General features: G+C 44.5%; 1 protein-coding gene across 1 annotated transcript in view; it reads left to right on the top strand.

Moving 5' to 3' along the window:
* Positions 1-2,328: 2,328 nt before the first annotated feature.
* Positions 2,329-27,653, top strand: part of LOC311133823 (dnaJ homolog subfamily C member 16-like) — a 29,102-nt gene continuing 3,777 nt past the window's right edge. The window contains exons 1-12 of the mRNA XM_084167416.1: positions 2,329-2,407; positions 3,111-3,322; positions 7,584-7,650; positions 7,983-8,122; positions 8,443-8,621; positions 9,038-9,222; positions 14,022-14,126; positions 14,208-14,366; positions 14,518-14,648; positions 16,459-16,636; positions 16,740-16,922; positions 17,664-17,740. Coding sequence (XP_084023542.1) covers positions 3,144-3,322; positions 7,584-7,650; positions 7,983-8,122; positions 8,443-8,621; positions 9,038-9,222; positions 14,022-14,126; positions 14,208-14,366; positions 14,518-14,648; positions 16,459-16,636; positions 16,740-16,922; positions 17,664-17,740 — 1,583 coding nt within the window. The 5' untranslated portion in view covers positions 2,329-2,407; positions 3,111-3,143. The remainder of the gene's footprint in view (positions 2,408-3,110; positions 3,323-7,583; positions 7,651-7,982; positions 8,123-8,442; positions 8,622-9,037; positions 9,223-14,021; positions 14,127-14,207; positions 14,367-14,517; positions 14,649-16,458; positions 16,637-16,739; positions 16,923-17,663; positions 17,741-27,653) is intronic.

The raw sequence follows: 27,653 nt of genomic DNA, 5'->3' as shown, positions 1-27,653 counted from the left end.
GTCACTGTCAGTCTGTTTGAGTTGGAGTCTTTACCCAACAAAGTCATGTTTGGATATATCAGTTATCCTGTTAGAGCTTCTGTCCTTAATCCACTACGGTGTTTCAGGTGCAACATTTATGGTCATGTTGCAGCAGTGTGCAGGAGGGAGATTCCAGGGCATGGGACAGTGGATTGTGTAGTTTGGGTGGATAAAGTTGTTTGTTTCAACTGTAGGGGTGCCCATTTTGCTGGGGATCGGAAGTGTCCGGTGTGAGAGAGGCAGGTTAAGGTGGCCAGAGTCAGAGTAGTGCAGAAGGTGTCATATGCGGAGGCAGTGAAGAAAGTGGAAGAGAATGGGTCATCAATCTACACACTTACCCCATAATGACAAAGCGAAAACAGGTTTTTAGAATCTTTTTGCAAATGTATTAAAACAAAAAAACTGAAATACCTTATTTGGATAAGTATTCAGACCCTTTGCTATGAGACTCGAAATTGAGCTCAGGTGCATCCTGTTTTCAATTATCATCCTTGAGATATTTCTACAACTTGATTGGAGTCCGCCTGTGGTAAATTAAATTGATTGGACATGATTTGGAAAGGCACACACCTGTCTATATAAGGTCCCACAGTTGACAGTGCATGTCGGAGCAAAAACCAAGCCATGAGGTCGAAAGAATTATCCACAGAGCTCCGAGATAGGATTGTGTCGAGGCACAGATCTGGGGAAGGGTACCAAAACATTTATGCAGCATTGAAGGTCCCCAAGAACACTGTGGCCTCCATCATTCTTAAATGGAAGAAGTTTGGAACCACCAAGACTCTTCCTAGAGCTGGCCGCCCGGCCAAACTGAGCAATCAGGGGAAAAGGGCCTTGGTCAGGGAGGTGACCAAGAACCAGATGGTCATTCTGACAGAGCTCTAGAGTACCTCTGTGGAGATTGGAGAACCTTCCAGGATGACAACCGTCTCTGCAGCACTCCACGAATCAGGCCTTTATGGTAGAGTGGCAAGACGGAAGCCACTCCTCAGTAAAAGGCAAATGACAGCCCACTTGGAGTTTGCCAAAAGGCACCTAAAGACTCTCAGACCATGAGAAACAAGATTCTCTGGTCTGATGAAACCAATATTGAACTATTTTCGGCCTGAATGCCAAGCGTCACGTCTGGAAGAAACCTGGCACCATCCCTACGGTGAAGCATGGTTGTGGTAGTGTCATGCTGTGGGGATGTTTTTTCAGCGGCAGGGACTGGGAGACTAGTCAGGATCGAAGGAAAGATGAACGGAGCAAAGTACAGAGAGATCCTTGATGAAAACCTGCTCCAGAGTGCTCAGGACCTCAGACTGGGGCGAAGGTTCACCTTCCAACAGGACAACAATCCTAAGCACACAGCCAAGACAATGCAGGAGTGGCTTCGGGACAAGTGTCTCAATGTCCTTGAGTGGCCCAGCCAGAGCCCGGACTTGAACCCGATCGAATATCTCTGGAGAGACCTGAAAATAGCTGTGCAGCAACGCTCCCCATCCAACCTGACAGAGCTTGAGAGGATCTGCAGAGAGGAATGGGAGAAACTCCACAAATACAGGTGTGCCAAGCTTGTAGCGTCATACCCAAGAAGACTCGAGGCTGTAATCGCTGCCAAAGGTGCTTCAACAAAGTACTGAGTAAAGGGTCTAAATACTTATTTAAATGTGATATTTCCATTAAAAAAAAGAAAAGTAGCAAACATTTCTAAAAACCTGTTTTTGCTTTGTCATTATGGGGTATTGTGTGTAGATTGATGAGGGAAAAAAACAATTTAATTTAGAGTAATGCTGTAACGTAACAAAATGTGGAAAAAGTCAAGGGGTCTGAATACTTTCCGAAGGCACTGTACGCTTCATTAAGGTTGGCTTCTTAGCATTCATAGCAATGGTTATCAACTGTACCGCAAAAATGGAACATAAATCACAGAAAATAGATGTTGTGGTGGCAGCTGCAGAGAAGTATTTTAGTATACAAGATTTTACTTCGGGGTGTGTTGAGTGGTGGTGTCCCGTCCTCCCAGGCCGTTGGCATGGTGCAGGAGCAGATAGGGTCAAAGTAGTGGAATGGGGTAGTGGGTTTTTAATCGGTGTAGGGTTAGTTGGAAGGGTGTATTTATTTGTAGATTTTTTTATTATTTTGTTTCACAAAGTATAATGGATTTATATTATAGTCAGTTGGGAGCGGTAATGCAATATATTGGATGCCAACCGCCGTTAACGAAGAAGAAGAAGAAGAAGAAGAAGAAGAAGGAGAAGGAGGCCGCCTCACACTCCAGTACAGTAGGTGGCGGTGTATACAAATTTAAAGAAGAAGAAGCAGCGTCTCTAACGTTAACTGGTAGCCAATATCAAATCATAGCAGTCGACATGATGACAAGTTGATTTTGTGACTGGTCCAGGTTTAGTATTTTTACAACATTTTTTGTAGTAGCTAGTTAGTAATATATGTTCATGTTGCATCGCTGTCAAGATAAATAGACATGACTGTAGACATGACTTGGCCTTCTAATGTTAGCTAGCTAGCCAGCTAAAGGCAAAAACTGCTAACACAGATAAAATATTTGCTGCTAACGTTAGCTGGGCAAAAAGCTGGTGTAGCCAGCCTGCCAGCGCACCACATTCATTAGTTTTCTCTGCCTTATTTAAGTTAGCAGAGTAATTTGTATATCTAACTAGTTGTAAAAGCTACACTCGTATTTTGTTTGGCCAGTTGTCAGGCAATCTAACGTTTTCTAGCAAAAAGTAGACTAAATGCAGCTATATTAGCTAGCTGTAGTAGCTAATGTTGATAATGTCAATAGTTATACTTAGCTAACTTTGGCTAGCTAGATTGCTACTAGCTGCTGGCTAGGTAGGGTCATTTAGGCCAGCCTTAGCATAACGTTTTGGTTGTTGTTCATTGCCACTCTGTGGCTCATTAGAGAAACTAATTGACCGAGTTGATGCAAGTGAAGTGCCTCAACTACACAACTGAAACCATTTAACAACACCGCAGCACTGTATTGTGATGAAAAATAGTTTCAGTTTGAGGTCCAACAGAAAAACTGCCAGTCACATGATATGAATGTAACCCTTTACTTTCATTCCTTCCTCCTGACTCAGGTTGCAGATCTAGAGACGTTGGACAGGGAGGAGATGGGTGGATTGTGTAGGCCGCTCCAGGCCTCTGTGGTCTGGCTGACCATTCTCCTTCTGCTGCTGGGAGAGATGGTGAACACAGCCCAGGAGCTTGACCCCTACAGAGTTCTGGGGCTCACCAAAAGCGCCAGTCAAGCAGAGGTCAAGAAGGTGTACAAGAGGCTGGTCAGAGAATGGTGAGTCGGAAACACCCTGCTACTTTTTGTCTATCATACTATGAATATGTTTGGGTAATGTGTTTGTTTCTAGTAATGTCTGTGTCAATAGGCTAAAGGAGAACTTACCAGACCAATTGTCAGTCTGCATAGTAGGGGGCCATTAGTTTGCAATTAGTTCGCTTGCTGTCGGCACAGTGTGTTACAGGGACCACTAAGTACTTTCGGCCAGCAGACGCACGACAATTCCACTGGTCTGCCAGGGCTCTACACTGACATTTTTTACAAGGAGCGCGTGTGCGCATAAGTTGAAAAATGTATGCGCACACAAAGAAATGTAGGAGCACAATGAAAAATATTTAAGGTAATAAAGCTGGATTCCTTAATTTTTGTAGGCGCACTGGTGCTCCTAATTAAAATTCCAGGTCACACAGCAAAATATTTAGATGCCTATGCGAGTAAAATGGTCACACTGTAGAGCCCCCCCCAGAAGAAGTTGCTGCCACTATTTCAATGTAATTTCCTGGAAATGCACGTTTAGGTTCCACCTTCGAAGAATGACAAAGGCTACTTATACATATTCATGAATTGGGTGTTGGAATTTCCACGTGGCGTTGATAAACATCAACAAATAGGGGGCACTGACAGCTGTCAGTGTAGCTAGCTAATGTTATTTGTTGTTCCTGTTTTTGTTTTTATACTGCCACCACCATGCTTCACCGTAGGGATGTTATTGGCCAGATGATGAGCGGTGCCTTGTTTCCTCCAGACGTGATGCTTGGCATTCAGGCCAAAGAGTTCAATCTTGATTTCATCAGACCAGAGAATCTATTTTCTCATTGTCTGAGAGTCCTTTAGGTGCCTTTTGGCAAACTCCAAGCGGGCTGTCATGTGCCTTTTACTGAGGAGTGTCTTCCGTCTGGCCACTCTACCATAAAGGCCTGATTGGTGGAGTGCTGCAGAGATGGTTGTCCTTCTGGAAGTTTCTCCCATTACCACAGAGGAACTCTGGAGAGTGACCATAGGGAGCTTGGTCACCTCCCTGATCCCTTTGCAGAAAAACAGCCCCAAAGCATGATGTTTCCACCCCCATGCTTCACAGTAGGTATGGTGTTCTTTGAATGCAACTCAGCATTCTTTGTCCTCCAAACACGACGAGTTGAGTTTTGACCAAAAAGTTATATTTTGGTTTCATCTGACCATATGACATTCTCCCAATCCTCTTCTGGATCATCCAAATGCACTGTAGCAAACTTCAGACGGGCCTGGACATGTACTGGCTTAAGCAGGGGGACACGTCTGGCACTGCAGGATTTGAGTCCCTGGCGGCATAGTGTGTTACTGATGGTAGGCTTTGTTACTTTAGTCCCAGCTCTCTGCAGGTCATTCACTAGGTCCCCCCCGTGTGGTTCTGGGATTTTTGCTCACCGTTCTTGTGATCATTTTGACCCCACGGGGTGAGATCTTGCGTGGAGCCCCAGATCGAGGGAGATTATCAGTGGTCTTGTCTTCCATTTCCTAATAATTGCTCCCACAGTTGATTTCTTCAAACCAAGCTGCTTACCTATTGCAGATTCAGTCTTCCCAGCCTGGTGCAGGTCTACAATTTTGTTTCTGGTGTCCTTTGACAGCTCTTTGGTCTTGGCCATAGTGGAGTTTGGTGGCGTGTGACTGTTTGAGGTTGTGGACAGCTGTCTTTTATACTGATAACAAGTTCAAACAGTTGCCATTAATACAGGTAACGAGTGGAGGACAGAGGAGCCTCTTAAAGAAGAAGTTACAGGTCTGTGAGAGCCAGAAATCTTGCTTGTTTGTAGGTGACCAAATACTTATTTTCCACCATAATTTGCAAATAAATTCATTAAAAATCCTACAATGTGATATTCTGGATTTCTTTTTATCAATTTGTCTGTCATAGTTGACGTGTACCTATGATGAAAATTACAGGCCTCTCTCATCTTTTTAAGTGGGAGAACTTGCACAATTGGTGGCTGACTAAATACTTTTTTCCCCCACTGTGTGTGTGTGTGTGTGTGTATGTATATATATATATATATATATATATATATACACACACACACACACAGTGGGGAGAACAAGTATTTGATACACTACCGATTTTGCAGGTTTTCCTACTTACAAAGCATGTAGAGGTCTGTAATTTTTATCATAGGTACACTTCAACTGTGAGAGACGGAATCTAAAACAAAAATCCAGAAAATCACATTGTATGGTTTTTTTATTAATTAATTTGCATTTTATTGCATGACATAAGTATTTGATACATCAGAAAAGCAGAACTTTATATTTGGTACAGAAACCTTTGTTTGCAATTACAGAGATCATAAGTTTCCTGTAGGTCTTGACCAGGTTTGCACACACTGCAGCAGGGATTTTGGCCCACTCCTCCATACAGACCTTCTGCAGATCCTTCAGGTTTCGGGGCTGTCGCTGGGCAATACGGACTTTCAGCTCCCTCCAAAGATTTTCTATTGGGTTCAGGTCTTGAGACTGGCTAGGCCATTCCAGGACCTTGAGATGCTTCTTACGGAGCCACTCCTTAGTTGCCCTGGCTGTGTGTTTCGGGTCGTTGTCATGCTGGAAGACCCAGCCATGACCCATCTTCAATGCTCTTACTGAGGGAAGGAGGTTGTTGGCCAAGATCTCGCGATACATGGCCCCAACCATCCTCCCCTCAATACGGTGCAGTCGTCCTGTCCCCTTTGCAGAAAAGCATCCCCAAAGAATGATGTTTCCACCCACCTCCATGCTTCACGGTTGGGATGGTGTACTTGGGGTTGTACTCATCCTTCTTCTTCCTCCAAACACGGCAACTGGAGTTAGACCAAAAAGCTATATTTTTGTCTCATCAGACCACATGACCTTCTCCCATTCCTCCTCTGGATCATCCAGATGGTCATTGGCAAACTTCAGACGGGCCTGGACATGCGCTGGCTTGAGCAGGGGGACCTTGCGTGCGCTGCAGGATTTTTAATCCATGACGGCGTAGTGTGTTACTAATGGTTTTCTTTGAGACTGTGGTCCCAGCTCTCTTCAGGTCATTGACCAGGTTCTGCCGTGTAGTTCTGGGCTGATCCCTCACCTTCCTCATGATCATTGATGCCCCACGAGGTGAGATCTTGCATGGAGCCCCAGACCGAGGGTGATTGACCGTCATCTTGAACTTCTTCCATTTTCTAATAATTGAGCCAACAGTTGTTGCCTTCTCACCAAGCTGCTTGCCTATTGTCCTGTAGCCCATCCCAGCCTTGTGCAGGTCTACAATTTTATCCCTGATGTCCTTACACAGCTCTCTGGTCTTGGCCATTGTGGAGAGGTTGGAGTCTGTTTGATTGAGTGTGTGGACAGGTGCAGTTAATACTAATGAGTAGAGAACAGCAGGGCTTCTTAAAGAAAAACTAACAGGTCTGTGAGAGCTGGAATTCTTACTGGTTGGTAGGTGATCAAATACTTATGTCATGCAATAAAATGCAAATTAATTACTTAAAAATCATACAATGTGATTTTCTGGATTTTTGTTTTAGATTCTGTCTCTCACAGTTGAAGTGTACCTATGATAAAAATTACAGACCTCTACATGCTTTGTAAGTAGGAAAACTTGCAAAATCGGCAGTGTATCAAATACTTGTTCTCCCCACTGTATATAGCTCAAACATAAGTGAACGTTTAAAAAAATTATCCAATGGGTGCAACGCTGTTTGGCTCATCTGTCGCTAAGAGGAATAACTTTGCAACTGTTTCTGATTAATAAACAATGCCATGCTGGTGGGTGGTAACATTAAACTAAATCCCAGCCCTGAAATGAAACGTAGGCTGGAAAATATGTACAGTACCAGTCAAAGGTTTGGACACAACTACTCATTCCAGGGTTTTTATTTTTACTATTTTCTACATTGTAGAATAATAGTAAAGACATCAAAACTATGGAATCATGTAGTAACCAAAACAGTGTTAAACAAATTTAAAATATATTTTACATTTTGAGATTCTTCAAATAGCCACCCTTTGCCTTGATGACAGCTTTGCACACTCTTGGCATTAGTGTATGTCATATCATAGGAAAAGGCACCGCATTCACACGGATTTGCAAGCCCAAAATTATCATACTTTGACTAAAACAATGACTTATTGACTTAAATTGCTGTTCAACATCATGGGTAAGCGCTGGCTGTCTTTTTTCTGCTCGAAAAAGTGGATTTCTACTGGTGTGGGTGTTTTATGTGTCCCTCTGCTATAAGTTTCCCTTTGCTCTGTATTCAAGGCACCCAGACAAGAACAATGATCCTGGGGCTGAGGATATGTTCATCAAGATCACTAAATCTTATGAGGTAAACTAGTTTCACTTACCAGACACACATGCAGACAAAAACAGAATTTTTCAGATTTAGGTTTATGCAACTAACATGGCTACATTGCATGCACTGGGTGTGTGCACTACATGTTTTGACACAGCACAGATCTAACATCTTTCTCAACTAATCAAGAGCTTGATGATTCTGGTGCTGAAGTGTTGTGTAAATGCTGGGCTTGTACAAAAGCCTGCACATCCTGACACTGTGGGTCTCCAAGGATCTGAATTGTAGAACACGGCTCTATTTAAACTCTACAGTCAGGAGGAGGAGAGGAGTTCATAATAAAGTTTGATTTGATCCCTCCTCAGGTCCTGGGGAATGTGGAGCGGCGTGCTAACTATGACCGCTACGGTCAGATGGAGAACAAGCAGGGTCAGCACCAGCAGGGCTTCAACCGACAATTCCACAACAGCTTCTACTTCGATGAGTCATTCTTCCATTTCCCTAGGTCAGTGCAAAGGAAAAGATACCACGCAATTTTTGCAACTAATTTGCCAATCACGTCATGTTGTCTTGTATCCCTTGCAATGACTGTGATATGTGGTTGTTTTACCTACCTTAATTGCACTGTCACTCTGGATAAGAGCATCTGCTAAATGTAAATGTATTCCTACTTTGATTGGTCCCTGAGGCCATTTTGAAAGATACAGTATCAAAGCCTCCTTTTTGCTACACGCAAAAACACATTGGGTGTAGTAGTAAAGAAGCGTCTTTAATCAACTTCCATTGTCCTCCAAGAGTGGCTAAATATTCTCTTCTCTTCCCCAGGTCAGGCCGGGACTTCTCAGACAACAAGTACCTGCTCCACCACGCAGGGTACAACAGTGAGGTGCTGCCCGACAGTTTCAAGCGGCCCTACCTGATCAAGATCACCTCAGAGTGGTGCTTCGCCTGCGTTCACATCGAGCCAGTCTGGAGGGAGACAGTACAGGAGCTAGAGCCACTGGGTACGAAGTCGGTTGACTTCCAGGATGTCCATGGCTGTGTCCCAAATGGCACCCTATTCCCTGCACTACTTTTGACCAGGGACAATAGGGCTATGGTCATAAGTAGTGGACTCTGTAGGAAAAAAGGGTGCCATTTGGGATGCAAGAACATGTCTTTCACTAAGAATCCGTTGGGGTCGAAACCTCATTTAAGGTCATTAAATTCATTCACTGATGTGTGGTTTGTAACATAGGTGGAGAAACTAACCATTGACAAGAGAACAACAGGGGAAATCGGCTCAAAGCTATTAGTCAGTGATTACTCAAATGAATCAAAACATACAGTACATTGTAATCTGTAAAATACAACTTTCTCTTTTCTTCCCTCTACTGTCCACTGGTATGTAACAACCTAATGAATGGTCCCCATCACTCAGGTGTGGGTATCGGCATTGTTGACATTGGTGATGAGCGTCGCCTAGCCAACCAGCTGGGTGTCCATCGCACGCCATCCATCCTGGGTGTGGTCAACGGTAGAGTGACCGTATTCCACTACTCCGTGGTCAGAGAACACCTGCGACAGTTTGTAGAAGACCTGCTGCCTCAGAGGCTGGTGGAAAAGGTAGACCTGCTGTTAATAATATTGCAATGTTTCCAGGATGATTTATAGTAATAATAATGGGTGCTAGCAAGCATACTAGGTAGTGCTAGGTATCAACTGCCAATCCAGTAGGGGCTGAAGCTATAGTGAGCTTCGATTGGTCAATCTTGACACGATATCGCTGAGAATTCAGCTTTCCCCAACTTAGGTCCCGCCCTATTCGCACTCCCTCGCCCATGTTCGCATCGCCCAACGGTCCCCTGCCCATTTCGCTTCCCTCCACTGAAAATGAATGGCTTCCGATTTTTTTTTTCGCCCCCCCTATCGTGTTCAGTTAATCAGGACCATTATAGTAAATAGTCAGAGAAACACCTCAGACAGTTTGTAGAGGACCTGCTGCCTCAGAGGCGAACATGGGTCCAAAATAATAACTTAAAGGGCAACTCTGCCACTTTTCAACCTCATTCATTATCTTGAGCACCAAACCACTGTCTATGTATATGTTTCTAGGATCTGTGGTTAAAAGATAAGGGCCTAAAAAATGCTTCTCTGTCACATCACAGCTTAGGGTTAAAAGTAAGAAAAAACTATATTTTCTGAACCTGCAATGAGTTTTCTAGCCAGAGGGAGGGTATTTTCTTGCTCCCCACGTCACCGCGAATCTCATAGTGTTTGAAAAGTACTTTTTTCATGTAACTTTTGATGATGTCATTGGATAGAACTTTTTAATGTTATATTTCTTTCTACAAAACGTATATATGCTCCATTTTCACATATGTAGACAGTGGTTTGGTGCTGGAGATAATGAATATGAGGTTGAAAAGTGGCGGAGTTGCCCTTTAATAAGCTACAGTGCTTTTCATTCCAGAGTGATGCGAAGGGATATGCGAATACTTAAAATCAAATAAAATCAAATGTTATTGGCCACATGCGCCGAATACAACAGGTGCAGACATTACAGTGAAATGCTTACTTACAGCCTTTAACCAACAGTGTGTTTATTTTTTATAAAAAAGTAAAATAAAACAACAACAAAAAAGTGTTGAGAAAAAAAGAGCAGAAGTAAAATAAAAAAACAGTAGGGAGGCTGTATATACAGGGGGGTACCGGTGCAGAGTCAATGTGCGGGGGCACCGGCTAGTTGAGGTAGTTGAAGTAATATGTACATGTGGGTAGAGTTAAAGTGACTATGCATAAATAATTAACAGAGTAGCAGCAGTGTAAAAAGATGGGGTGGGTGTGGGGGGGCAGTGCAAATAGTCCGGGTAGCCATGATAAGCTGTTCAGGAGTCTTATGGCTTGGGGGTAGAAGCTGTTGAGAAGTCTTTTGGACATAGACTTGGCACTCCGGTACCGCTTGCCGTGCGGTAGCAGAGAGAACAGTCTATGACTAGGGTGGCTGGAGTATTTGACAATTTTGAGGGCCTTCCTCTGACACCGCCTGGTATAGAGGTCCTGGATGGCAGGAAGCTTGGCCCCAGTGATGTACTGGGCCGTACGCACTACCCTCTGTAGTGCCTTGCGGTCGGAGGCCAAGCAGTTGCCATACCAGGCGGTGATGCAACCAGTCAGGATGCTCTCGATGGTGCAGCTGTAGAATTCTTTGAGGACCCATGCCAAATCTTTTCAGTCTCCTGAGGGGGAATAGGCTTTGTCGTGCCCGCTTCACGACTGTCTTGGTATGTTTGGACCATGATAGTTCGGAACTTGAAGCTCTCAACCTGTTCCACTACAACCCCGTCGATGAGAATGGGGGTGTGCTCTGTCCTCTTTTTCCTGTAGTCCACAATCATCTCCTTTGTCTTGGTCACGTTGAGGGAGAGGTTGTTATCCTGGCACCACACGGCCAGGTCTCTGACCTCCCTATAGGCTGTCTCATCATTGTCGGTGATCAGGCCTACCACTGTTGTGTCGTCGGCAAACTTAATGATGGTGTTGGAGTCGTGCCTGGCCATGCAGTCATGGGTGAACAGGGAGTACAGGAGGGGACTGAGCATGCACCCCTGAGGGGCCCCCGTGTTTAGGATCAGTGTGGCAGATGTGTTGTTACCTACCCTTACCACCTGGGGGCGGCCCGTCAGGAAGTCCAGGATCCAGTTGCAGAGGGAGATGTTTAGTCCCAGGATCCCTAGCTTAGTGATGAGCTTTGAGGGCACTATGGTGTTGAATGCTGAGCTGTAGTCCATGAATAGCATTCTCACGTAGGTGTTCCTCTTGTCCAGGTGGGAAAGGGCAGTGTGGAGTGCAATAGAGATTGCATCATCTGTGGATCTGTTGGGGCAGTATGCAAATTGGAGTGGGTCTAGGGTTTCTGGGATAATGGTGTTGATGTGAGCCATGACCAGCCTTTCAAAGCACTTCATGGCTGCAGACGTCAGTGCTACGGGTCGGTAGTCATTTAGGCAGGTTATCTTAGTGTCCTTGGGCACGGGGACTATGGTGGTCTGCTTGAAACATGTTGGTATTACAGACTCAGTCAGGGACATGTTGAAAATGTCAGTGAAGACACTTGCCAGTTGGTCAGCACATGCTCGGAGTACACGTCCTGGTAATCCGTCTGGCCCTGCGGCCTTGTGAATGTTGACCTGCTTAAAAGTCTTACATCGGCTACGGAGAGCGTGATCACATAGTCATCCGGAACAGCTGGTGCTCTCATGCCTGCTTCAGTGTTGCTTGCCTCGAAGCGAGCATAGAAGTGGTTTAGCTCGTCTGGAAGTCTTGTTTCACTGGGCAGCTCGCGGCTGTGCTTCTCTTTGTAGTCTGTAATAGTTTTCAAGCCCTGCCACATCCGACGAGCATCAGAGCCGGTGTAGTACGATTCAATCTTAGTTCTGTATTGACTCTTTGCCTGTTTGATGGTTCGTCGGAGGGCATAGCGGGATTTCTTATAAGCGTCCGGGTTAGAGTCCCGCTCCTTGAAAGCGGCTGCTCTACCCTTTAGCTCAGTGCGGATGTTTCCTGTAATCCATGGCTTCTGGTTGGGGTATGTACGTACAGTCACTGTGGGGACGACATCATCGATGCACTTATTGATGAAGCCAGTGACTGATGTGGTGTACTCTTCAAAGCTATCTGAAGAATCCCTGAATACTTCATTCATATATTGTGTATAATTGCTACAATTACTCAGTATCTGTAATACGTATTGTAGGTTTCCACTTTTGCACTGCATGTGATAACATATACAATGCCTTCGGAAAGTATTCAGACCCCTTACTTTTTCCACAATTTGTTACGTTACAGCCTTATTCTAAAACTGATGAAATTGTTTATATCCCATAATGATAAAGCAAAAACAGGTTTTTAGACATTTTTGCAAATGTATTAAACATTTAAAACTGAAATATCACATTTATGTAAGTATTCAGACCCTTTACTCAGTACTTTGTTGAAGCACCTTTGGCAGCGATTACAGCCTCGAGTCTTCTTGGGTATGACGCTACAAGCTTGGCACACCTGTATTTGGGGAGTTTCTCCCATTTTCTCTGCAGATCCTCTCAAGCTCTGTCAGGTTGGATGGGGAGCGTCGCTGCACAGCTATTTTCAGGTCTCTCCAGAGATGTTCAATCAGGTTCAAGTCCGGGCTCTGGAACATTGAGAGACTTGTCCCGAAGCTACTCCTGCATTGTCTTGGTTGTGTGCTTAGTTGTCCTGTTGGAAGGTGAACCTTCGCCCCAATCTGAGGTCCTGAGCGCTCTGGAGCAGGTTTTCATTAAGGATCTCTGTACTTTGCTCCATTCATCTTTCCCTCGATCCTGACTAGTCTCCCAGTCCCTGCCGCTGAAAAACATCTCCACAGCATGATGCTGCCACCACCATGCTTCACCGTAGGGATGGTGCCAGGTTCCCTCCAGACGTGATGCTTGGCATTCAGGCCAAAGAGTTCAATCTTGTTTTCATTAGACAAGAGAATCTTGTTTCTTATGGTCTGAGAGTCTTTAGGTGCCTTTTGGCAAACTCCAAGCGGGCTGTCATGCACCTTTTACGGAGGAGTGGCTTCCGTCTGGCCACTCTACCATAAAGGCATGATTGGTGGAGTGCTGCAGAGATGGTTGTCCTTCTGGAAAGTTCTCCGATCACAACAAAGGAACTCTGGAGTTCTGTCAGAGTGACCACCGGGTTCTTGGTCACCTCCTTGACCAAGGCCCTTCTCCCCCGATTGCTCAGTTTAGCCTGGCGGCCAGCTCTAGGAAGAGTCTTGGTGGTTCCAAACTTCTTCCATTTTAAGAATTATGGAGGCCACTGTGTACTTGGGGACCTTCAATGCTGCAGACATTTTTTTTTGTACCCTTTCCCAGATCTGTGCCTGGACACAATCCTGTCTCGGAGCTCTACGGATAATTCCTTCGACCTCATGGCTTGGTTTTTGCTCTGGCATGCACTGCCAACTTTGGGAGCTTATATAGACAGGTGTGTGCCTTTTGCAAATCATGTCCAATCAATTGAATTTACCACAGGTGGACTTCAATCATGTTTTAGAAACCTCTCAAGGATGATCAATGGAAACAGGATGCACCTGAGCTCAAGTTGGAGTCTCATAGCAAAGGGTCTGAATACTTATGTAAATAAGGTATTTCAGTTTTTTGTGCAAAAAAAATCTAAACCGGTTTTCGCTTTGTCGTTATGGGGTATTGTGTGTAGATTAATGATAATTGTTATTTATTTAATCAATTTTAGAATAAGGCTGTAACGTAACAAAATGTGGAAAAAGTAAGGGGTCTGAATACTTTCCGAAGGCATTGTTTGAATATATAAAGCATGTTAATCTCTCCTGAACTTGATCAGTTGTTCAAATGATCTTGTTTTATTTTCTTTGTTAGGTAACAGATAAGAACTATGAGTCCTTCCTGGGCAGCTGGCATGTTGAGAACAATCCCAGTTTGTTGCTGTTTGACCAAGTGCCTACAGTGCCCCTGCTCTACAAGGTAACACACACACTGAGTGTGTCTGTGGAAAATGGCTATCTATCTAGTCATCAGTCTAACAGCTTACCCTTCTCTCTCCAGCTCACAGCGTTTGCCTTTAAGGACTATGTGCGGTTTGGTTACGTGGACCAGGGACTGACAGAGACATCCAGACTACTGCATCAGTTCAACATCAACAGCTACGCTCCCACAATGCTGCTGTTCAAGGAGAACACTGAGAAACCTGCTGATATTATACAGGTAAACTCATGGACCAGTATTAAAATAGTTGCATGCAGTGGATCTGGATGATTTATTCTGTTTTGGTGTCAGAGATGAATGGGTCACAACCACAAGACTGCCAGTTGAATACCTGATCATTGTTCTCGCTCTTCCCCCCCCCCCCCCCCAGGCTAAAGGGATGAAGAGACAGATCATGGAGGAGTTTGTTTCCAACAACAAGTACCTGTGTGTGCCTCGGTTGGTCAACCAGCGTCTGTTCGATGAGCTCTGCCCCATCAAGCAGTTCCACCGACGCAGGAAGTAAGAACCAACTAAATGTTGTTAAAGGTTAAATGTGGCCGTTTCTATCTCAATATCAAATCATTTATGGGTAATAATTAAGTACCTTAATGTGATTTCAATTGAAATGGTCAAAAATTAACAAAAATAGCTTTTTAGCAAAGAGAAATTTCTCAATCATTAATTTGCGAGGTCTATCTGGGAGTGGTCTGAGTGGGGAGGGGGGAACTGAAAACTAGCTGTTATTGGCAGAGATGTTTGGAACTCTCTTTCTTATTGGTCTATTAACTAATTTACTGCCTAGTGATGTCACCAGGCAGGCCAAAACTCCATCCCTTCAAAACAGGGATTTCAGGCGGTCTTTTCAAACAGCTCTTACACTGAAAGGGCATAATCATCATTTTTCAAATTTCACAGTATTATTCCAACCTCATAATGTGGAAATATACACAGTGGCCAGTTTATTAGGTTCACGAAAATTGTTCGCTCCTAGAAACAGTGAGTCACATGGCCGTGGCTTGCTATATAAAGCAGGCAGACGGGCATCGAGGCATTCAGTTACTGTTCGATTGATCGTTAGAATGGGCAAAACAAGTGACCTAAGCGACTTTGAGCGTGGTATGATCGTCGGTGCCAGGCGCGCCGGTTGTAGTATCTCAGAAACGGCCAGCCTCCTGGGTGTTTAATGCACAACAGTGTCTAGGGTTTACTGAGAATGGTGCGACAAACAAAAAACATCCAGTCAGCGGCAGTCCTGTGGGCGAAAACAGCTTGTTGATGAGGGGTGGAAGAATGGCAAGAATCATGCAAGCTAACAGGCAGGCCACAAACAGGCAAATAACTGCGCAGTACAACAGTGATGTGCAGAACGGCATTTCGGAACGCACAACTCGTCGGTCCTTGTCAGGGATGAGCTATTGCAGGACACGACCACACCGGGTTCCACTCCTATCAGCTAAAATCAAGAAGAAGCGGCTCCAGTGGGCACGCGATTACCAACACTGGACAACTGAGGAGTGGAAAAACATTGCCTGGTTTGACAAATCCCGGTTCCTGTCGCGTCATGCTGATGGCAGAGTCAGGATTTGGTGTAAGCAGCATGAGTCCATGGCCCCATCCTGCCTGGTGTCAATGGTGTAATGGTGTGGGGAATGTTTTTGTGGCACATGTTCGGTCCCTTGATCACAATTGAGCAACGTTTGAACGCCACACCTTGTAGAATCCATGCCCTGACGAATTCAGGCTGTTCTGGAGGCAAAGAGAGGTCCGACCCGGTACTAGATGGGTATACCTAATAAATTGGCGGCTGATTATATAAAACACAAGAAAATCACGTTTATGACTGCACTGGGCTTTAATATCCACACTAGTACCACTTAGAATGAACTCATGTTTTTGGCATGTGTTCTAAGTGGTATGCTAATGTGGGCAGCGCTCCAGTCTTCCCAGCCTCTGTCCTAGGTCATTTTATTGCAGTCTCACTGTGCACTGCACATATCAGAAATTTCTACATAACTTTTATGTGGTTCCTGAGTTGTTAAACACTTGTCTACGTGTTATGAGATCTGATCATCTTTGCAGTGTGACTGCAATAAAGACTTGGATATACTGTATGTCTGCGTCAGGATAAAAAGTATTGTATTGGCATGCATTCTGAGTTCTAAGTGGTATGCTAGTGTGGTTATTGGAACAAAGCCCTAGGATAAAGCAGAAAGACACGTTTCTGATCTTTAAGGACAATAAAGTAATAATCATCTTCTCTCTCTCTCTCGTTCTCTCTCTCTCGTTCTCTCTCTCTCGTTCTCTCTCTCTCTCTCTCTCTCTCTCTCAGGTACTGTGTGCTGCTGATCACTGGTGAGGAGCCAGGGTTTGTCCCTGGTAACCAGGCCTTCCTGACCTTCGCCTCGTCCAACACTAAAGACGTGCTGCGCTTCACATATGTCTACCAGAGACAGCAACAACCACTGTGTCAGGCACTGCTCCACAACCAGGCCCCACTGTTCGCACAGGTTAGTAACAAACACATACAATACACACACACAAACGGGCAATAAGGTGTATTGTACAGTACACACACATTATGCGCTCATGTGTTTGATTGCACCATGATAGGTGGTGATACTGGAGAGGCGGAGCCCTGGAGGTAAGGTTGTGTATCGGTCTGTGATTGGTGGATGGAACGGCAGTGACGATGATAAGACCCGCCTCCACGAGCAGCTGGAGCTCCTGCAGAGAGACCCCTCCTACCTGAGCTATGACGCCACGCTACCTGAACTAAACAACGAATTGGCCCCCGTGAGTCACGCACTCACTCACTCACACACCTGGTACACACACACCTATCTACCTGAGCTACAGGTAACTGCCAAAATAAAGGAAACACCAACATAAAGTGTCTTAATAGGGCGTTGGGCCACCGTGAGCCAGAACAGCTTCAATGCACCTTGGCATAGATGCTACAAGTGTCTGAAACTTTATTGGAGGGATGCGACACCCATTCTTCCACGAGAAATTCCATAATTTGGTGTTTTTGTTGATTAAGGTAGAAAACGCTGTCTCAGGCGCCGCTCCAGAATCTCCCATAAGTGTTCAATTGGGTTGAGATCTGGTGACTGAGACGGTCATGGCATATGGTTTACATCGTTTTCATGCTCATCAAACCATTCAGTGACCTCGTGCCCTGTGGATGGGGGCATTGTCATCCTATGGGGGCATAGCCATGGTAGGCAAAATAATGGCCTGCCCAGCATTTTTATACATGACCCTAATAATGATGGATGTTAATTGCTTAATTAACTCAGGAACCACACCTGTGTCGAAGCACCTGCTTTCAATATACTGTATACCTCATTTACTCAAGTATTTTCATTATTTTGGCAGTTACCTGTATGATGCTACACTACATGAACTAAACAACGAACTGGCCCCCGTGAGTCACAGACACATACACATCTGGTAAACACACACCTACCTATCTGAGCTATGACAGCACTACCTGAACTAAACAGCAATTTCTCTCTTCTTCCCCAACTCTAGATGTTTCTGATTCAGTGGATGAATGCAGCTTATGATTACTTCCTTCAAATCTATGACGACCTTCTCTTCTCCAACTGGTAAGATAATGCCGTATTTGATCCGTTTTCAATTGGGATAGGTCAGCGGTTCCCAAAACTAGGGGTTGTGACCCCATGTGGGGTCGCCTGATATGAAAATGGGGTCACGGGAGAATTTCCAAAAGCATGGTGGAATTTAATTTTTTGTAAATAACATAATTTCGTCTATGTATCTCAATCATTGTAATGTGGTTAACCTTAGAAATCCAAATTAAAATGATTAAAATCTAAAAGATATAATTCAACCAATGAATTAGATTGTGGGAAAAGGCGCACTTGACCGTTGCACATGAATCATCCCCACAGTGAATGGCTAGGCTATGCTGCTGCAAAATTGACTTTTCTTAGACCACCATCCTCATTTAGTTCGGTGGCTACTACATTAAGTGAAGCCGAGGCAACTCACCAGCAAAAAAAGCAGAAATCGTGCTAGAAAATACAACTAAACCTACCTCACTAGCATAATTGAAAAAAGTTAGGAAAAGCCAAAATGCCTCGTGTGGAAATGTCCTCTCACGGGAAAGCATGCAGCCCAACAAGCTTAAACGGCACCTTGACACCACGCACAAGGAACATGCCAACAAATCCAAGGCTTTTTTTCGAAAGAAGGCTATTTGAACTAAATAAGCAACATGTACAATTCATGACTGTCTGAGAGAGCCCAGAAAGCATCATTTGAGGTTAGCTATCGCATTGCACAGGCAATGAAACAACACACTATTGAAGAGATTTTGATATTACCGGACACAATTGAGATGGTGAAAACAATGTGTGGGGATGCACAGAAACTCATATCAATACCTTTGTCAGATAACACTAAAACAAAGAATTGAAGCTTTTGCTAGCAATCAACAGGAAACTCTGACTGAACAACTCAAACTCCCCAGCTTATGCTCTCCAAATGCACGTTAGCTGTGAGCGCCGAGATGCCCATGCATTGACATTTGTTGGCTACTTGTCGGGGGATGCAATTCACGAGGACGTATGGTTCTGTCTCATGATTCCCAATCATCAAGCTGCACAGGGGACGTTCAGTGTGCTGCGTGGCTAAATTGACGAAAAACATCTATGGCGGGACAGTGGGCAGGACTCTGCACTCTAGTGATGAATGTGTCTCCCTCTGCCATATGGGAAGCATTGTATGATACACCGAGAGCAGCTGGCGGCAAAAGAGCTGAGCGCAGAAGTCGGAGATATACTGCAGCAGGTAACTTCGATTGTAAACTATATCAAACCACACCATTGCACGCACGCCTGTTCGCAAAACTGTGTGGAGACATGGGATCAGAGCATGACAATGAGCTATTTCACACCGAGGCTCGGTGGTTATCGAGGGGAAGAGTTTTGGAAAGATTTTTCGAATTGAGTGCGGAACTGTTGTCATTCAAAATGGATGCAAAAAAAGTACAAAAATACTTGATTTTCTATGCGATTTCCTTGCCTATGTAACAGACCGAAAACTGAAACTGATCGCTAACATGCAGGGGAAATACAAAAACATTCTACAGATGAGTGACCGAATCAGTGGATTCAGAAGAAAGATTTCTAATTGGCTAGAGTCTTTCAAAAGTGAACCATGCCCTCTTCCCCCGGCTGTGCAATTTTCTAACAGACATCAGCATCAGCGAGTGTCCCACACGAGTGATGACTGCTCACTTCCAACACTTGGAAGAGCACTTTGGGACCTACTTTCCCAGACTTGGACATGGCAAAGTTTGATTGGTTGCGAAATCCGTTTGACTGTGATCCTAGCTCAGTTGACATGCCGGCAAGTAAAATCGAACTGCTGAACAAGATGTCATGTGATCGAATGCTGCAGACTATGCATTCATGGGTCACTACGGAGGAGTTTTGGTTCCTGACGCAAAAGGGAATACCCTGCCGTCTCCCTCCGAGCATTAAACTCATGGTACCTTCGCCAGCTCATATATGTGAAGCTGGACTCAGTGTTCTCATCTGCATTAAAACCAAATATTGATCCAGGTTGGATGTGACCGCAGAGATGAGGTGCCGACCACTCCCCTGACTTTGAGAATCTCTGACACTACATGCATCAAGCACACCTATCTCATTAGTGGTGGTGAGATAAGAGACAATCAGAAATTGTCAAACTAATTTGTAATTGACTGTCATAGCTAGGTCTGTTGTGGTGACCATATTACCGCCACACCAGCAGTCATGAGTCATGACTGCAGTAAAATTCCACGTGACCGTTGAGTCACGGTAATATTTTCTACTGAGGACATGCGTTGGTAGTACCCTAAAGTCGCTAATGACTTGGTACTCAGGGCTCAATTGTCCCTCTAACATAAATGCAATCGAAAATCACATCAAACACTTATCATCAGAAGTTCAAAAGCAGGTTGAAACAGTGTTAAACATGATCGTTGCAGATGTTTCAAAGCCTAACACAACGAAATGGATAACGCTGTCTAAGGTGATGATTAATTCAAAACACCCATACTTATGAGCCCAAGCCTGAAAAAAAAAAAACGGAATTAAAATTATGATTGTGCTCAGGCCCAGCGCCATGAGGGTACAAAAGGGGGCAATGCCCCCTTAGTTGGAATATTGTGCCCCCTCAGTTTTGTATCCCTATTCTATCCCACAATCTGCCCCCTCCGTCATGCCCAACCTATTTGTTGTGTATGCTTCATTCATGCAACTCCCTTGCATGCATCATACGCCACAGAGGCCAAAGCCGCTGGGCCGACGCTAATCACAGAGGCCAAGGCCGCCGAGCCCAGCAGCAAAGGCACCTGCGCAACCATCTTGCGGCCTGGTGACATAGGAGGTAACCAACCCGAGGAGGGACCTGCAGCCGCCAAGACCGAACCTAGCAGCAGCACCGCCAGTATATTACAAGTGCCGACGCCTCCGTTAGTGCCTGACGACCTCGGTGATAAGGAGCCAGCGCAGGTTTGTCTGGGGAAATACCCAACCCGCCTGTACTGTGGGAGGAAACGGGCATTTTGTAGCACGTGGTTCAAAGGCAGAGAGTGACTGGAGTATTCCTGCCAGGCAGATGCAGTTTAATGAGTTATGGGAGAAATACAAGCACACGGACATCCCCGCTCAAGCAAACGGCAAAAGGTAGTGAGTAGTAATCTGAACAACAATGGGCCAGCAAGAAGAGGATAATGAGAGGGAGTGCCAAATACTGTTTTTCAGCACTCTGGATGCTGTACTGGGAGAAATGTCAGCAAGATTTAACGAACGAAACAGCCAACTTGTTGAGGCCCTGTGTGCCTTGCACCCAGAGAATGAAACTGAGTTTACTGTCGCACGCCAGTTTCTACAGACTGAAATCGCCCGATCTGGAGAAGAAAAATGGACAACGCAGAGCATTTTGGAGAGATACTCTGGGCCTCTAACAGCAATGTCTACTGTGATGATGGCATTGAAGCTGGGATTAACATTTGGAGCATCCACGGCAACTTGCGAGAACTCTTTTTCAACATTGAAAAACGTATTCAGTGAGCACAGGCGGAGCATGTTGCACAGGAGGAAAGCGCAGCTGATTCAACTGGCATTTGAGAGGGATCTTACAAGCAAATTCCGTGGGGAGTGGAACGAGAGACTGCTGAGGAGGTTCAACACAGCATCAAGGCGGCTGCAACTCTTTTGAATCTGGGTAAGAACAGGCAGCCTGGCTGGGCTTGTATTATTTTGTTATTTGCTAGCTTTTGGAAATGCGTGGCAAATGTCAGAAATGGGCGTAGACGTGATTTTCTTAATTGGCATTGCTGCCAAGTCTACTGCTTGATTTCTATGATTGGATTGGAAATGTTTGGTTTATATTATAATCGGATTGTTTTTAATGTTTTCTATGGTAGAAGGTGCTTTGCATTACATTGATGAGGGTGGGCAGACCTTGACCAATGGTTGAGTAACGATGTAACTATAGTGTTGTCATAAACAACTTGTTGCTATGGAATACTAATTTATCTGTTATCATACGCAGCGTAGTACCGCACTCTTGTGGGAAGAGAGCTTGCGTCCAAGCTGCATTGTACCGATAAGTCGTGGTAGTGCATTGTACATTATTGTTTGCTTTCCGCGATTGGAAATGCATTGTATTGGCATGAGGAAGTGTTATTACGGTAATTAGCAACTGTTTGCATTGGATTGATGGGTATTGTGCATGTAGCTGTGTAGCGTTGTCATAACTTGCAATTTCTGGAGCCGGTTCTGAATTGTCCATGTTTGTAAAGCGGTGCAGTACAGTAGCCTGTATACTTGCGGCAAGACAGCCGTGGGTGGCTGCGAATACATTGTGTGTAATTGTACTATCGATTATTAACCATCCTGTGTTATCAGCAAGGGAAATAGTTGTGCCCCTTAGTCATTTCTGATGCCCCCTTGCCAAGTTAATCCTGCCGCCGGGCCTGATTGTGCTGTTATACATAGCCTACCACATATTACGCATAGCAGAAAAACATACAGCAAAACTGATTTTAAGATTGGTACATAATTGGTCTAGCCTATATTCCAAAATTAAACAAATTTGAATAATGCCTTTTGAGTGTGCTGTATTATTATGCTAAATTTATATCCACGAGTCTGGGAGAGAACGTATAGCCCTAGGGGATGCTGTTGGTTCATTGATTGTGCAAGGCGGCTTACAATTATCGTGCATTTGTATATGATTTTGAATAGCCTAGTAATAGGGATTTTTATTTTATTTTCATAATCAATAGGCTGACACATTACCTTTTAGCTACAGAATATCTCACCACCATGCGTTTCCATCTCCTCTTTTATTATTTTCTCAAGCGCGCAGATTGGCTGTCAACAGTTTAGTGAAATATGTTTTCTTGTGAAAACGTGTTACTATCGATGTTCCTGAACAGATTTTACTTGGTTTCCAAAATAAAGCACCGGGTAGCTACAGGAACAAGGTTTGAGAGCCCATGGCATACAGAGTTTGGGCGGAATATCACCTGTCGCGCAGCGAGAGCATGCTCCTCAAAGTGGTTAATGCATGGAGTGAAATAAGTGTTCTTTTATATGTATTTCTCAGCTGCTCATACTATGTACAGCTCAGCTATAAAACCGAAGTAGCCTATCGGGCATCATTGAAAACTGACCGGCTGGAAAGCGCGCGGCCTCCATTCGCTATTTGAGTGCATACAGATGACGTCTGTTTTCCCCTGTTCCTGCCCATTTGATAATGGGCCATTTCTAAATCGAAACTAATTTGACATATTCGAAAAGACAAGATTCAATAGAGAATAGTCTGATGGGTGAAAATGTCATCACTTGATGAGAGAACTGCTGTGCAGCCTGAGGCAAGGAATAGAGCGCAATCTATTTTCCGGACTTTCTAAAATCAATAGCCTATAGTCGCATCATGTAGCCCGTATATGGTGTGATGTCTAAGACATTCTAAGGTTTGTATCATTCACAACCAATGTTCCCTCAAAAATGTGGGCGCTGAGCAAATTTCAGGTCTGCTGAGCGCAAACTTCAAAGTTGTGAAAATTCTGTGCAACTTCCAGCACGTATTTGCTGTCAACACTGAGGCTGTACCCGCTTTAAGTTACAGTTTTAACAATGGCCAAGTAGGCTACTGTGGCTATTTGATCATAATTGAGTCCTACCAGAGTGGCCTACCATCAAAAACAATGGAGAAAATGCATCCCAAATTTCTTACCATGGAAATAGCTGTTCTATCGTTCAGCCTACAGCAGCAGCCAATGTGTAGGCCTACATTCCATGGGACTTTTGAAAACAAAATGCATGGGTTTGACATTAACCTGTTTATCCACTTGTCCTTCAGACAAGGAGGTGACTGAAAATGTTGTTGTTTGATGCAAGAAACCACTTTACAAAATAAAATGCATTATTATTCCCATACCATTATTACAGAGAATCAGACAAATTATGCTACCCTCTCTGCCTATTGGCTACATAGCTTATTCAAGCCTGTCTCAAAATACAACACTGCCCCTTTAAGACAGAAAAAAAGCTCTTTACCTGACTTGCTTTTCAAAGATGTCTAGAAATGTAGGAAGCAATCACTCTCCTATTGCCGACTACAAATGATCTATACCTGGGCTAGTAACTCACTAACTAGCAAAGGATATGAACAAAATGTGCACACATGGGGAAAAAAAACGTTATGCCACACTGGTCTGTGTAGAGTACGGACTGAGTAGTGCGCAATAGAATCCTACTCCGATGCGTTCTGCCAACAACAAAGTGTTTCGGTATGTTGCATTGAAACTGTCTAGAATTGCGTTGATTCGATCACAATTGCCACAATGAAGGGAAACATTGATAGTGTTTGGAAAACTCTAGAAAGTTGAGTGAAGTTAAATCTCGTGCTTCTCTCCATGGGCTGATATTTCTTCTGCAGCCCCTGGGAGCCGCGCTGCAGTCTCAGGGCTACTGCTCGCAGCTTAGAGAGAACATTGTTCACAACTAAAGTTGCCGAATAACTCTAAAGCAAGCATATGGGACCTGTTTCAAATTATCACTTTTATGCACAACATAGTCACTTCATATGCAGACTTGCTTCGGAATGGGGGAAATGTCCTTTCTATTTTATTCAACTAAGTTCAATTGTACTCTTCGTACTATAAAGTCATATAAAATAATGGCACGGGACTTATAAGCATACAATGCATTCTGAAAGTTTTTACACCCCTTGACTTTTCCGACATTTTGTAACATTACAGCATTATTCTAAAAATACAAAACTATCACATTTACATATGTATTCAGACCCTTTACTCAGTACTTTGTTGAAACACCTTTGGCAGCGATTACAGCCTCGAGTCTTCTTGGGTATGACGCTACAAGCTTGGCACACCTGTATTTGTGGAGTTTCTCCCATTCCTCTCTGCAGATCCTCTCAAGCTCTGTCAGGTTGGATGGGGAGCGTCGCTGCACAGCTATTTTCAGGTCTCTCCAGAGATGTTTGATCAGGTTCAAGTCCGGGCTCTGGCTGGGCCACTCAAGGACATTCAGAGACTTGTCCCGAAGCCACTCCTGCGTTGTCTTGGCTGTGTGCTTAGGGTCGTTGTCGTGTTGGAAGGTGAACCTTGGCCCCAGTCTGAGGTCCTGAGCGCTCTGGAGAAGGTTTTCAGCGAGGATCTTTCTGTACTTTACTCCGGTCATCTTTCTCTCGATCCTGACTAGTCTCCCAGTCCCTGCCGCTGAAAAACATCCCCACAGCATGATGCTGCCACCACCATGCTTCACCGTAGGGATGGTGCCATGTTTCCTCCAGACGTGACACTTTGCATTCAGGCCAAAGAGTTCAATCTTGGTTTCATCAGACAAGCGAATCTTGTTTCTCATGGTCTGAGAGTCCTTTAGGTGCCTTTTGGGAAACTCCAAGCGGGCTGTCATGTGCCTTTTACTGAGGAGTGGCTTCCGTCTGGCCACTCAACCATAAAGGCCTGATTGGTGGAGTGCTGCAGAGATGGTTGTCCTTCTGGAAGGTTCTCCCATCTCCACAGAGGAACTCTGGAGCTTTGTCAGATTGACCATCGGGTTCTTGGTCACCTCCCTGACCAAGGCCCTTCTCCCCCGATTGCTCAGTTTGGCCGGTCGGCCAGCTCTAGGAAGGGTCTTGGGGTTTCCAAATGTCTTCCATTTAAGAATGATGGAGGCCACTGTGTTCTTGGGGACCTTCAATGCTGCAGAAATGTTTTGGTACCCTTCCCCAGATCTGTGCCTCGACACAATCCTCTCGGAGCTCTACGGACAATTCCTTCGACCTCGTGGCTTGGTTTTTGCTCTGACATGCACTGTCAACTGTGGGACCTTATATAGACAGGTATGTGCCTTTCCAAATCATGTCCAATCAATTGAATTGACCACAGGTGGACTCCAATCAAGTTGTAGAAACATCTCAAGGATGGTTAATGGAAACAGGATGCACCGGAGTTCAATTTCGAGTCTCACTGTTTTTGTTGAATCATTATGGGGTATTTTGTGTAGATTCAGGAAAAAAAATTATGTAATCAACTTTAGAATAAGGCTGTAACGTAACAAAATGTTGAAAAAGTCAAGGGGTCTGAATACTTTCCGAATGCACTGTATCTTATCAGCTAAATGAACAAACCTATGGCATGGAGCATAGCCAGATAACATACAGTAGGCCAACTCATATTCTGTTCTTCTGAAATACATTTTCTTCATATCATCATGTTTCTTTAGACCTGACTTAAATAAATAGTGGATTTATTGTGATGGCATATATTCAATTGATTTATTAGGCTTTTTAATTGTAGATGTTCCAAAGGCGCACATCAGCTTAGCAGCTTGTATGCGTGGAGGCCTGGAGATGCTAAACTTGTTTATGTTAAATAATGGTCAATTACAGTGAGACTGGCAGACTTTTGCATGACATTAACTGGCTGACAAATTTTCATGACCGCCACAGTCCTAGTCATAGCCCCAAAATAATAGTATGTAATAGTGCAGGGTTCTTCAATTCCGGTCCTGGAGGGCCGAAACACCTCCTTCTAATCAGGGGCTAATTCAGACCTGGGACACCAGGTGAGTGCAATTAACTACCAGGTAGAAATAAAAAACAGAAGTGTTTCGGCCCTCCAGGACCGGAATTGAAGAACCCTGTAATAGTGAGTTGAGAAGACAATCAGAAATACTGACAATGTTTTGCAGTTGACTGCCATAGCCCCAAATAAAGTTAACATTGACTGTTAATTACATACTTTTTTTCACATGGTTGGATTTGTGAGAATTTTAAGATATCAAAATGGGGTTGTGTGACAAAAAAGTTTAGGAATCCCTGGGTTAAATTGACATAATTCTGAAACAATTTTATTAAACCTTTTGTTGGAGTTTTTTTAGTTTTCATCGGTTTATGGTATAGAAAAATGGACAATGAAGTGGGTAGCAACACATCCGCCACGCTGATCCTCAAAACGTGGCCCCCTCAGGGGTGCGTGCTCAGTCCCCTCCTGTACTCCCTGTTCGCTCATGACTTTATGGCCAGGCACGACTCCAACACCATCATTAAGTTTGCCGATGACACAACAGTGGTAGGCCTGATCACCGACAACGACGAGACAGCCTATAGTGAGGAGGTCAGAGACCTGGCAGTGTGGTGCCAGGAGAACAACCTCTCCCTCAACGTGATCAAGACAAAGGAGATGATTGTGGACTACAGGAAAAAGAAGAGCACCAAGCACGCCCCCATTCTCATCGACAGGGCTGTAGTGGAGCAGGTTGAGAGCTTCAAGTTCCTTGGTGTCCACATCACCAACAAACTAACATGGTCCAAGCACACCAAGACAGTCGTAAAGAGGGCACGACAAAACCTATTCCCCCTAAGGAGACTGAAAAGATTTGGCATGGGTCCTCAGATCCTCAAAAGGTTCTACAGCTGCACCATCGAGAGCATCCGGACTGGTTGCATCACCACCTGGTATGGCAACTGCTCGGCCTCCGGCCGCAAGGCACTAAAGAGGGTAGTGCGTACGGCCCAGTACATCACTGGGGCCAAGCTTCCTCCAGGACCTCTATACCAGGCGGTGTCAGAGGAAGGCCCTAAAAAAGACTCCAGCCACCCTAGTCATAGACTGTTCTCTCTGCTACCACACGACAAGCGGTGCCGGAGCGCCAAGTCGAGGTCCAAGAGGCTTCTAAACAGCTTCTACCCCCAAGCTGTAAGACTCCTGAACATCTAATCAAATGGCTACCCAGACTATTTGCATTGCCCCCCCCCCCCCCCCCACACACAGTTTTACGCTGCTGCTACTCTCTGTTTATTATCTATGCATAGTCACGTTAATAACTCTACCTACATGTACATATTACCTCAACCAACCGGTGCCCCCCGCACATTGACTCGGTACCGGTACATACTGTATATAGCCTCGCTATTGTTATTTTTACTGCTGCTCTTTAATTATTTGTTACAATATAAAATATT

This window comes from Coregonus lavaretus (genome assembly GCF_964263955.1).
Source record: "Coregonus lavaretus genome assembly, chromosome: 8".
Lineage (NCBI taxonomy): Eukaryota > Metazoa > Chordata > Actinopteri > Salmoniformes > Salmonidae > Coregonus > Coregonus lavaretus.
The sequence above is the reverse complement of the archived record's forward strand: the minus strand, read 5'-3'. Positions and strand labels throughout refer to the sequence as shown.